General features: G+C 37.4%; 1 protein-coding gene across 5 annotated transcripts in view; it reads left to right on the plus strand.

Annotated features, from left to right (window-relative positions):
* Positions 1–13,602, plus strand: part of NCKAP5 (NCK associated protein 5) — a 1,086,741-nt gene that overhangs the window by 482,377 nt on the left and 590,762 nt on the right. For all 5 annotated transcript variants that reach the window (XM_047772074.1, XM_047772077.1, XM_047772075.1 and 2 more), the window contains one exon: positions 5,330–5,393. In XM_047772074.1, coding sequence (XP_047628030.1) covers positions 5,330–5,393 — 64 coding nt within the window. The remainder of the gene's footprint in view (positions 1–5,329; positions 5,394–13,602) is intronic.

Genomic DNA, 13,602 nt, shown 5'->3' on the forward strand with positions numbered 1-13,602 from the left:
TATTTTTTTTAACACAAAGCTGTTTTTAAGAACCCTGAATATGCATGAAAAAGATGCTGGTCCCAGTTAGTTTCACAAATATATTGAGCCCATAGGGGTTTGAAGATATGGTTTGACAAAGGACAAGCTAAACCTAAGAGCAAATAAATTATTGTTTAAAAAGGATCCATTTATTTTTAATACTTTATGTTCATAGTTTGAGCCCAGGAATATTAATATCTAGAAATCCCAAGAATTGTATCATAGATGATTTCACCTGTTTAACAACTCTGTTACTTCCTTAATTTTAATAAAGCATGGCAATTCTTTCATACACACAAAAATACAATTCCTACTGAGAAAAAGTCCTGCTAACATAAATGCATTTACATCGGATACCAAGAGCTTAAAAGGTTTGGGAGATACAAAGTATTGAACCTCAAGAAAGACTCTTTTTGGTGTGTTTTAGCCTTGAAACCCTCTTTTCAAAGGAAATATGATTCAGAGGTCTACCACATAAAATATATATAAATTTGAGGTGCCCTTGGCTGGCACTAGTCTTGCCCGCCTACCCCATCAAAGACCCTGGCCTGTTACTCAGAATCCCTAGGGGTTCTTCGCCCTGTGACGTTAGTTCTATATGTCGTGTTTCTTGAATAAATGATTTAGAGTGATTACAGAGTGTGGACCCAAAGAAGCACTTGTATTTGTTGTTCATGCAGATTCTCCTTCACCACCTGGTTGTTTCATCTGAATGAGAGTTGTTCCCATATAACTAGATGTAAGCAATTTTCCAACTTGTAAGTAAGGAGGACCAGGGAGCGGGATAGGGTTGGGAATTATCTTTCTGGTGACCAAGACTACCCTGAGCTTCTCCATGTTTGCATCACACTTTTCCACATGGCTGTTGAAGTTGTGCACATCTCTGCTCACATGGGAGTGGGTCAAAATTAAAGTTTGATGTTTCTAGCTTTACATATTTTACTCTCTATTTCACTGAATCAAGGGGTTAATTAACATGATGCCACTTTTGAGACGTTGGGTTTTGATGCTGGTTCATTCACACTTTCTTTATCGAATGCCCTCAAAATAATATCGGTGGACGGACCATGAAATTGTATGATTTATGAATATTTTCCTTCTTAAAAACTAGGTAATGGCTAAAACCATTGGAGTTTTCTTTCAAATTGAACTGAAGAAGATTTATCAAGCACCACATGATAATTCCTAATAGTGTTATAAAGGAACTCTCTTTTAAGGATAAAATAGTGGTGTTCCTAACCTTTAAACTGTATTAGGATTATTTTTATCACCTAGTGGGAGGATAGTGATAAGATAGACTCTTGCTCTGCTTCAAGAAATGCCTTCTTTGTGCTAAACTAAACTTCTAAAAAATAAGTAGGCTGTTGGCATGTATTTTAAGTCATTCTCTGAAGATTTAGCAATCAAAAATGAAGATTCCAGGACATTTTCCAGAATGTTCTTCCATTTCTTGTTCTGTACCTACCTTCTGGATGAGGTTCTCAAAACGTCCTGGGACTCTAGGTACTCCCGAGACCATTTCAAAAGATCTGCAATATCCTAACTATTTTCATAATAAGGCTGAGCTGGTATTTACCTTTTTTTTACTGACATTTTTTTTTTTGTGAGTGTATAAGTGGAGTTTTCTAGAAGCTACATGACGTGCACTCAGAACAGGTTGAGAGAGAAGCAGATAGAAGAATCCACCTACCTTCTCTTAAGCTGGATGTTGAAGCTATATTTGCAGAACTTCAAAGTAATGTCACTGTTCTCATGAAACTTATTCTCATTTAGGAATATAAGATTTTTCAGAAAAACGTCTTACTTATGTTAGTGTAGGCTTGTTAATTTTTAATGAATTTATAAGTAAATGTTTTAAATGACCTCTTTTCATTTAAATATTATGTGATAAATATTAATGAATGTGACTCACACAAACAGAAACTCTGTTGGTCAGCATCTTTAGCTATAATCCACATAAATTTGAGCTCTTTGGAGACTTAAATACTTTTTCAGAATGCAGAGGGGTCCTGTGACCAAAATATGTGAGAACTGCTGCCCTCTTATCCCTTGTTCAATGTTCTTATATAGGAATTTATTCTGTTGAAGCTTACTCAGATATTTACCTGATAGTTTATGGAAACCGTTCTTTTCATAGTTTTGGAAAGTATGTAAAATAGCTTTTGTGACCAACCAGAACCAGAAGATATCCCTCTGGGTATCATGCAAGTGTGTGTGTTGCATACTTGTAAATGCAAATTTGTACTTGTTAAAAATTCTATTATACTTGGCAAGTTGTTGTTAGATTCTGTGACTGATGCCTCACACAGCAAGTCACAAGCATTAATTTTGTTTGTACTGAGTAGCCCTTCATAGATGTTACAGAGATGGACTAAATGTGATCTTGACCTTCAGGGCAGCAACTGGTGCAGTGAGATATTAACCATAGCACAACTGACCATGTGCAAAATGCCTCAGTCAGCAATTCTGGCTGCTGCTGTTGCGGTCAAGGAGAAATTTATGGGCTTATTTAAAAGAGAATACATACCAGATGGACACTCAAGGAAAATATGAGTGTGGATTAGAGTTTAGACTGGAAGTTAAATGGGTCCATAATTAGTATACAGAGGAAGAAATGAGTTCAAATGTTGCTATATTCATTTAATTATCATCCTTAGCACCGGAGTATCTTCTGAGTTATCATTATGTATTTTGGTAGAGTTATACACCCCAGTGAGAAATAATTTATAGATTACTTTGGTACACATTTTGACAGTCTTGCAGGTTCCAATTGTGGCCCAGTGGTAATGAATTCAAGTAGTATCCATGAGGTTGTGGGTTCAATCCCTGATGTCACTCAGTGGATTAAGGATCCGGCGTTGCCATGACTTGTGGTGTAGGTTGCAGATCCAGTTTGGATCCTACGTTGCTATGGCTATGGTGTAGTAAGCTGGCAGCTGTAATTCCAATTTGACCCCTAGCCTGGGAACTTCCATATGCTGCAGGTGTGCCCTTTAAAAGCAAAAAAAAAAAAAAAATTAATTTTAAAAAAATTGACAGTGTAATATTTAGCCTTCCAAACCATGAATGTAGGGTGTGAGTGTGTGTGTGTATTTATGTAAAATCTCCTTTAATTGTTTTAAGCAGTGTTTAGTAGTTCCTAGTGTAGCAGTTTAACAAGCCTTTTATTACCTTTAATCCCTAAGTATTTATGTTATATTACAGATTCTTTAAATTTAATTTTCCAGTTGTTTGATGCTAATACTTGAAACAGTTGGTTTTTGTGTATTGGCTCATATCCTGTAACTTTGCTAAATTATTCGTTGTTCTATTTTGTAAATTCCTTAGGATTTTCTATTTAGAAAAGTATGTCCTCTGTGAATATAAACAATTTTCCCTCTTCCTTTTTGATATTTGTGTCTTTAATTTCTTATCAAACAAGATAGGAGTTTTGCTATTTTTGAGCTTTAACATAAATCTAATCATATATTCTTTTTCATTTGCTATTTTCACTCAGTGGTATTGTGATGAAATCTTGATTATTTCTTCTCAGTACTTTCTGGTGTTACAACATATAACTGTGTTCAAGTCTATCCATTCTACTATTAATGGGTATATGCATTTTTAGTTTAAGGCTATTGTATGTAGTCCCATGAATGGTCCAGTACATGTCTTTTTGTGAGCATATGTATATGCATTTCTGTTGAGTTTACACCTCAGAGTGGAGTTGCCGAGTCATAAAGTATGTTCTTCTCCATTTCTTTGTCCTTATGAATATTTACCATGTACTTTATTTTTATATTAAGTCAGAAGTCTGTCACCTTCTTCTCTTTCAATTATTTGCTCCTTTCATCTGTTTTTTCATCTGTCCATCAGGACTTGGGTCAGGGAACACATACAGGCTCTCTGTCGTGCTTACCTCAAAAAAAGGGCATGTAACTCTTTCTGGCTTCTTCCCATCTGGTTTGTTACCACTGTCATAGGGTACAAGCATGGGTCCTGCCCCAGGCTCCCCAAACCTTACATCCTTCAAGAATCTCCTAGAACAGGAGTTCACTTGTGGCACAGCAGATTAAGGACCTAGCATTGAATCTCCTGGTTCTAGTTTTTTTCCTTCTTTTCTGTGTCTCTAGGTATTTATACAGAGAGAGAATTATTCCTACTAGAAAGCTACTCAACTTGAACCAAGTTCAAACACATGCCTTCTTGATGATCTTGGGCATTTCAAAGACCCAAGTGGTTAGAAGGGGAGAAATCCTCTCCCTCATTTGGGATTCATGTTCCTCTCTGTTTGTGTCGCTGATCATGTGTAGAATGAGGGCTGAGGGATGGAATAGCACCCAAATAGTTTCATATCTCCCTAGAAGTTGAGGATTTCAGAGAAAATCCTTGCTAGAACCAAGATTTTAGGATTACTGGAAAAGTCCACTCACTCCTCCTTCATCTACCAACTCTTTTAAGAATAACTGAAAAGCTCAAGATAAGATCTCTGTTACTTTACAGATTAAAATTGTGGTGAATATTTTATTTTTTGGTAAGTGAAATCAGAATTCTGATGATAAAAGATATAAAATGAACCTTGTGAAATGAAAAATACTTAAATGTAATTTTTAATTCCACATTTTCATATTTCCTAGACCTTGAAAAATGACACACAGATTTTTATTTAGGTTTTGCTATAAGGAAAACCTAAAGTTTGACTGTAATGTTACTATATACTGGATAGGGACTCCATATGTTACTTAGCCCCTCTTAGCCTCAGTTTACACATCTAGGAAATGGGGATAATAAAACCTACTATAGGGTTGTCGTCAGGCTCCTATGAGATCTGGTAAAATGACCAGCCCCATGCCTATCATGTAGCAAGCCTGCCAGTGACTTTCTGTTTTTATTTCAAGAATGGTATAGAGTTACATTTTGTTGGCTTTTTGAAATTCAGTATCAGCATAGGGTAATAAAAGAAATAAAAATAATTAAAACTGTTTATGAGCAAAGTTGATACAGAGAGGACAGCTGCCATACTTTAGCCAGGGAAAGTGTATTTACAAATGATTTATATTAATGTACTTAAAGGGAATATTTTACTCACCATTCAGCATTTATTTGGCTATTATAAAACCCAAGGCCAAAGATCTCTTTATTACACTCAGTGAAAACAATGCACTAATGACCAATCATTTAGAATATTTATAGAAAGTTTAGCACAGGAAGTGAGCTAAACCAAGGAAGGGGTTTCTCTGGAGACCTCAAAAGAATGTTTCAAAGCCATGCTAGTGTACCTCTGCCTTGAGAAGGGTGGTCAGCTAATCACATGTTTTTGTTTCTCCAGGGAGAAGCTGGCTGTGGCCCGACTGCAGAGAGAAGTTGCCCAAAGACGAAGTGAGGGGGCCATGGTAAGTCCTGGCTTGTCTGTCCTGATTCCCAGCCTCCCTCCCACAGGTCTCTAGCCTGAAAGGGACTTTGTCGCATTAAGAATTTCAAAGGAGGAGCTCCCATTGTAGCTTAGCAGGTTCAGGACCCAATCTAGTCTCCATGAAGATGTGAGTTCGAAACCTGACCTCGCTCAATGAGTTAAGGATTGCTGCAAGCTGCAGTTTAAGTCACAGATAGGGCTCAAAGCCAATTTTGCCATGTCCGTGGTGTAGGTCGCAGCTGCTACTTTGATTCAACCCCTGTCCCGGGAACTTCCATATGCCACGTGTGTAGCCATAAAAAGGAAAAAAGGAAAAAAAATAATTTCAAAAGAAAATATTTGCTTGCAGCAAACTGAATGCTGTACTTGTAAATAATATGTTTATAATGCAGTTTAAACAGATCTGCCGCTTGTTGAGAAAGAGAGAGCAGGGGAGATATTAATTAGAAAAAAAATAACTCCTTGGGCTTTGAAGAGGATGTTCAAGTGTTCAAAGGGATGTACAGCTTTTTTTTCCCTGAAGGTCCACTGGATGCCCAGGCTTCCAGATCTGAGTCCAAATCCATAAAGGAGCAATTTCAGATTTTCAGATAAGGACAGTTCAACCTCATTCAATCCTCTCAGTTCTTCAAACCTGGAAAACAAACAGCCTAAAAGAACACTCAGATGTTTGCTAATGTAATCATCTTTTATCCTTTTCCTCCTCTCCACTATTTGCAGTGTATTTCTCCCTGTCCCTTTCAGTGTGTGCCATTTAGGAAACTGATGTTTCCTTGTGCTTTGAATTGTACTAAAAATCAATAAGGTTGTTTTGGTCTGTGGAAAACTTCATTTTATAGACTTTCTTTGCCAAAGTATCTGCCTGTGTGCCCCACTAACATCAGAGATGGCTGTCTGGGGACCTGGGGAATGGACGTGTATGGATTAACTGCTGCTGCTATCCCTGAGGAGGGGAAAAAAAAAAAAAAACATGACCCCAGATTGTTTTCCCTACTTAATGACAAAACAATGGCACGTATGCAGTTTTTCGACCAATGATTTTTTTTAAAAAAAGAGAAGTGATGCATTTTCAGACCCTGAAGGCTGCTTCCATTTGATTTTATGAGAATTAAGAAGTCATCCACTGAAAAGACTAAGCAATTAAGCTGGCCTAGAGCTTCTCTCAAGAGGGAAGGCAGAGGGCTGGAACAAGAGTCTGGATGTTGAATGATTTCTGGAAGGCTTGGTGGCTCTTGATCGTGTTAAATACTTAAAGAGATGATCACATTGTTTGTTCTGCTAGTGATCTCAAGGCAGAGAGAACCATGACTGTTCAAACAATTTGAAGCAACTGTTCAAAAGCATCTTTGAGCAAGCCATGATACGGGAATAAGTTGGGAAAAATGAAGGTTTAGTTAAATGGTGAACTGAAAATATTTAGTCTGGACTTTTGCTGCATTGCAGAGTGTTTCTGAGCTAGGTCATCCTGTAACATCTCCATCGTTGTTCAGGCTAGCTCCCAGTTAGGGCTTCATCAGCTGTGTTCATAGTGAAGGTGAAGAAGTGAACAGCTTTCCTAGATCTGTTTCTTCATCTTGAAAATGAGAAGGTTGGGATTGGGTAATCCCATTAGCTTAGTGAGTCATGTGACTAAGTATTTGTTCATGTAAAATTTTCTACTGGGGAGATTTTTCTGATAATAACTAAATGTTATTTAAGCTCATAAGAACAAACCCATAAAGAATGCATCTTTCTGACTCCAACACTGAGTGAGCCTGTGTCGATATCCTCTTAGACAGTGGCTGTATGTTTTGTTTCGTTTTGATTTTTGTAAAACAAAACCCCTTTTATTTATTTATTTGTTTTTTTTATTTATTTATTTGTCTTTTTACCATTTCTAGGGCTGCTCCCATGGCATATGGAGGTTCCCAGGCTAGGGGTCTAATCAGAGCTGTAGCTGCCAGCCTACACCAGGGCCACAGCAACACGGTATCCGAGCCGAGTCTGCAAACTACACCATAGATCATGGCAACGCAGGATCGTTAACCCACTGAGCAAGGGCAGGGATCGAACCCACAACCTCATGGTTTCTAGTCAGATTCATTAACCACTGAGCCACGACTGGAACTCCACAAAACCCCTTTTAAAACATTGTAGAAGTAATTGTTTAGTGGAGAAAATACCCTCCCAAAAAAATGCTCAAAAAGTAACCTTGGAGATGGACTGGGGGTTTGGGGATGGCATATGCACATTGAGGTGTATGGAATGGAATGACTGATTTGCTGTACGGTACAGGGAACCCTACCCAACATGCTGTGGTCATGTATCTGAGGGAAGAATCTGAAGAAGAATGAATTATGTATACGTATAACTGAATCACTTTGTTGTACAACAGAAATTATCACAACCTTGTCAATCAAATATACTTCAATAAAACTTTAAAACATGGGGAGTGCCTATCATGGCTCAATGGTAATGAACCTGACTAGTGTCCATGAGATTGCGGTTTGACCCCTGACCACGATCGATGGGTTAAGGATCTGGTGTTTCCGTGAGCTGTGGTGTAGGTCACAGACGTAGCTCAGATCCGGTGTTGCTGTGGCTGTGGCATAAGCTGGCAGCTGCAGCTCTGATTCGGCCCTTTGCCTGGGAACTTCCATATGCCCTGAGTGCAGCCCTAAAAGACAAAAAAAAAAAAAAAGAAAGAAAATAAAAAGAAAAAAGTAACTTTGGAGAAGTTATCAGTGGCATATTATTCTTATTTAAATAATTTTAATGAAGAGACACATTTATGTATTGGTTGATTAACAAATAAATTATGGAGCACCTACTATTGTCCCTAGCACTATTCCAGGCATTGGGGAAGTATCACTGAGAAAAACAAAACAAAACAAAACAAAACAGGCAGACATCCCTGAGCTTGTATCCTAGTGGTTGGGGAGATAGGTGTTTGATGTAATTACTCTCAGATGGTAGTGGCAACTATGAAAAAATAATATTGGGGAGGGAAATTGGGATGCTTGGGGACCACTATGAGTGTTCTTAGTAGTAAGTCCCTGAAAAGTTTTCATTTGAGTGACCCTGGAGGAGAAGAAGTGAACCATAGTGGTACCTCGGTAAGGAGTGATCCTGGTGGGGAGATGAGCAAGTACAAAGACCTGGATTGCCAATCCAAAAATCCTGGATTGCCTGGATTCCTAGCTGTAGCAGGGAAAATCAGGATGGCTGGAGGCAGTGAGGCTGGACAGTAGAAAATAAGTCGGAGAAGTGATGGGGCAGAGGTGTAGATCTCTGGCTCATGCTCTGAGTGGCAGGATCTGCTAGAAGGCTTTGAGTGAGTACCCCGATCCAATCTGATTTACTACTGTATTACTATTTACCCCAATTCTGTAATTTATCACATCTAATTCCTTATAGGCACCTAAGCCCATATTTTCATTAATGCCCCTTATTTTGCTTTTTCCTCCTCTTCTTAATATTTTTTCCCTCTTTCCTTACCTTGTCAACCCCCACCCCCGCCCCAAGTTTAACTTAATTATATGCTTCAGCTTTTCTGCTCCTAGGATTCATTAATTTCTAAAGTCCTAATTCTTTCCATATCTGACAGCTCCTAAAATCAGGCAGTTTTATTAATCCTCTAAATTTAAGTCTTGCTGTTACAAGCCCAGAACTTTTGTCACGTCTATAGCAGACATGGAAAGCAGTTCATCACAACCAGATCATCTTATGTTTTTAAAGAATACTGTTTACAGTATTCTATTTTTTGTCCACAGGCAAGGAAAAATCGTATGGAAAAATTATATGAGAAGTATTTACAAAACACTGTATAATTGAGTCAGATTATCCTTTTAAAAATCATCAGTGAACCTGTTACAATCAAAGTTTTTAACACAAAGCATGCCCTTTTGAAAATTTGACTTTATGCAATAAATCTCTTTACTTACAATTTTTAAGATAGTACCCAAGGCACCATTTTTGAGGGATATATATTTTTAACACACTGTTTCTTTTGGAATGATTTTAGACTTCCATAAATTTGGACACCTGCATACCTTTTAACTAGTTTTCTAGTGTTTACATGTAACTATGGTGTAATTATCAAAACTGAGAGATTAACATTGGTATGTTACTATTAAATAAGTTCCAGATTTTATTGGACTTTCACCAGTTTTTCCAATAATGTCCCTTTTCTCATTTAGGATTCAGTTCAGGGTACCATGTTGTGTGTAAAAGGACTTCTTTTTTGATGGCTGATTTTGACTCAAATGTAGAAATAAGAAGAATATGAATTTGGGAGTGAGATAAGCCAGGATTCAAAGTCCAGCTCCACCAGAACCTTAGACATGTTCTTCTATTGATTTTTAGCAATTCTGTGCTTTTGTTAACTCAGGCCTTTATTTAGGAAAGCAGTCTTTCAGCATGTTAGATGTTTCTTATTTGTTTCTTTGTTCTTAATTCATACGTCCATGAAATAATTATGGTCATTGTTTTCATACTTACATTTAATTATTTGTCACAAACTACTATAAGGTCGTATTCCCCTACTATTGTGGAAGATTGTGTTTCAGCTAATGTTCTCTATCACTGGCTCAATTTACTGCAAGATCTCTTCTGTCCTTAAGTCCTTGGTGTCATCTTAAATTTTGTTATTTGCATAAAGAACCTTTCCACCTCAAGAGTCTAAAGATATTCATTCTAATTATCTTCTAGAATATATATAGTTTTAATTTTTATGTATATAAATCTTTGCATATTGTAGGTAGAATTACATTTGTGTGAGTTAGGGATCAAAGTGAATGTTTTCCCAAATTAATTGCTCAATAAATTGTGTTGGGAAATTAACTAGTATCTGACCTTTACAATCACATCTATCATCTTACAAATCAATCACTATCAAAATGCATCAATTACTGAATTGCTTATTCTTTTCTGTTAACCTTAGCCTATTCTTATACCAGCCTAAATTATTTTAATTACTAGAAATTTGTAGTCCATTTAATATTTCATAGGTCAGGTTCTTTCTTTTTTCATTTTTAAAAAAAGTTTTATTGAATTATAATTGATTTACAATGTTGTTACAATTTTTGCTATACAACCTTTTTTTGTTGTTGTTTTGCTTTTTTTTTAGGGCCACATCTGTGGCATATGGAGGTTCTCAGACTGGGGTGGAATCGGAACTGCAGCTGCCAGTCTACACCACAGCCACAGCAATGTGAGATCTGAGCCACATCTGTGACCTACACCACAGCTCATAGCAACGCCGAATCTTGACCCACTGAACGAGGCCAGGGATGTCAAACCCAACATCCTCATGGATACTAGTAGGATTCATTTCTGCTGCACCATGATGGGAACTCCCTGCTGTACAATGTTTACACACCCGTTCTCTTTCAGATTCTTTTCCCACATAGATTATCACAGAATATTGGGTAAAGTTCTCTCATTGGCCAGTTATTCCATATACCTCAGTGTGCATATGCCAGTCCCAAATCCCCAGTCAATCATCCCCCTCCCCTAACTGTCCCCTTTGGTAACCATAAGTTTTTCAAAATCTGTAAGTCTGTTTCTGTTCTGCAAAAAAGTTCATTTTGTATCTACTTTTTTAGATTCCACATAGAAGTGATATCACATAATGTTTCTCTTCTACTGTTTGACAAACTTCACTTAGTAATGATGATCTCTAGATCCATCCATGTTGCTGCAAATGGCATTATTCCATGTTTTATGGCTGAGTAATATTCTATTGTATATAGGTACCACTTCTTCTTTATCCTTTGACTTGTTGATCGATATTTATTTAGGGTGCTTCCATGTCTTGGCTATTGTAAATAGTGCCACAGTGAATACTGTTGCAAGTATCTTTTCAAATTATAGTTTTCTCCAGATAGGTAGATGCCCAGGAGTGGGATTGTTGGATCATAGGGTAGTTCTATTTTTAGTTTTTTGAGGAATCTCCATACTTTTTTCCACAGTGGTTGCACCAGTTTCCATTCCCACCAACAGTTTAATAGGGTCCCCTTTTCTCTGCACCCTCTCCAGCATTTATTATTTGTAGACCTTTTGATGATGGCAATTCTGGTTGGTGTGAGGTGGTACCTCATAGTAATTTTGATTTGCATCCCTCTAATAATTAGCAGTGTTAAGTATCTTTTCAGGTTCTTTCTGATTATGCTTTTTTCCTCTAAACTTATAAAGATAGTTTTATTTATTGAACAATAGTCAGTGTTAATGGGTTAAAAATGTGTATTTGGATCTTTAAGAACAGCAAAAAAGTATTTGGTATGTATTTATGAGAGTAATGTCTCAGGGACTATTTCAAAATGACTTGAAAAATGACTTAATATGTTTATTTTTTATATTTATGTTCAAAAAATTTAAAAGATCACTTCTATTACTGAGATTGTTTTTTATTAATATCTATAGAATACTATATTTTGCCAAATATAATTTTTAAAATGCTTGTGTTAATTATGCAAACTTATCAACACTGCATGGTTTCTTTTCATCCCATTGAGTAATTTCTACTAGGGAAAAGGAAAAATATCAATTTTTGATTACCCATCTCAAGGCACTAAGGAAATTCGGATTCCCGTTTATCCTTTTGCAAGATTCTCCTTTTTCCTGCATCTGGATATTAAGACACTCTACCATCAGCTAAATTCTAAACCATCCCCCCTTGTTTTTTGCACATTGACCATCCAAGGAACAATGGTCAGTGATTAGGATACTTGACAGCTATGTTAGGAATTTGAGAAAAAGAAAAGACTTGGAGGAAGTACAGAGATCAGACTCCTTGGACCTTCTGTGACATCCTCGCTGCAAGATGAGGAAAACTTAAGTCAGCACAAAGCCTCACCAGATCTTATTCATTCAGTGCCACAGTGTGAATAACCAGCCATCATGCTGATACTGGAGTTGGCTGGATTCACCAGTAGAACACGTTACAGGCGTTCCCTTTGTGGTTCAGTGGGTTAAGAACCCAGTATAGTGTCTGTGAGGACATGGGTTCAATCCCTGTCCTTGTTCAGTGGGTTAAGGATCCAGAGTTGCTGTAGGCTGCAATGTAGGTCACGGATATAGCTTGGATCTGGTGTTGTAGTGGCTGTGGCATAGGCCTCAGCTGTAGCTCTCATTCGACTCTTAGCCTAGGAAATTCCATATGCCACAGGTGTGGCCATAAAATGAAACAAACAAAAAAAACCATGTAATAGAAACTCTATCCCTGTGGACCCCCGATTTCTAGTGGGTCTCTATTTAACTGCAGGGATCTCTTTTTCAAATATCTGCATAGTGTTTGAGAGGTTTGCCACTACTCTTATTTTTAATTTGTTGGTTCCCTGCGCTCTATAGCCTGTGAGTTTACTTTCCTTCTTCGTAATATGTAGTGTTATGTAACTGTTGTTTAAACAGGAAATTCTTTCTTTTAACTGAAGAGACATATGTGGAAGCAGGAACATTGCACACAACCTAGGTGACTTTGCCTTGGTGAATTGTCAGGATTTTGCCTAATGTGCCCCTCTTGGCATTGCTGTACAGACTATAGACAGCTGTATAGTCTGGCTTCTGGCAGACAGAAGGGCAGCTAAGCAGGGAAATTCAGAATTTAGAAACCTAGAGGTAAGGGGGCATGGAGCTTCAGTTAGCTAAATGTGTCAGTTCCTGCTGCTAGATTTCTTGGGGTCAGGTTTTTAGTTTTGAATCACAACCCAGTGGGTGGTACAATTGATTTTCTAACTGCTAGTAGTCAAAGAAGGGAGGTTAGGATTACAAGGTGAATTAAGCTCTTTTGTATGGTTTTTGTTTTGGTTGTTTGTTAAAATTGACGTATATCATTATATTAGTTTGAGATGTACAACATAATGGTTCCCCTGATATCTGAAAGTAGAGCATCCCTATGAAAACTTTGGGTATAAAGCGAGAAGCAATTACCTTTTTTTCATAATAGTGAAAATCCATTTTGGATTTCAGTTAGTGAAAAAAGGTACAAAAGTAGGTTTTTCATAAAAGAAAAGTTGTGCAAAGCAGATTTTCAAAAAGAAAGGGATACCTGTATATTGCAAGATGATCACCTCAGTAGGTCTAGTTAATATCCATCACCACAAGTTACAAATTGTTTTTCTTGTGATGAGAACATTTTTTTTTGGTCTTTTTGCCATTTTTTGGGCCGCTCCCGTGACATATGGAGGTTCCCAGGCTAGGGGTCGAATCGG

This window comes from Phacochoerus africanus, chromosome 3, assembly GCF_016906955.1.
Source record: "Phacochoerus africanus isolate WHEZ1 chromosome 3, ROS_Pafr_v1, whole genome shotgun sequence".
Classification (NCBI taxonomy): Eukaryota; Metazoa; Chordata; class Mammalia; order Artiodactyla; family Suidae; genus Phacochoerus; species Phacochoerus africanus.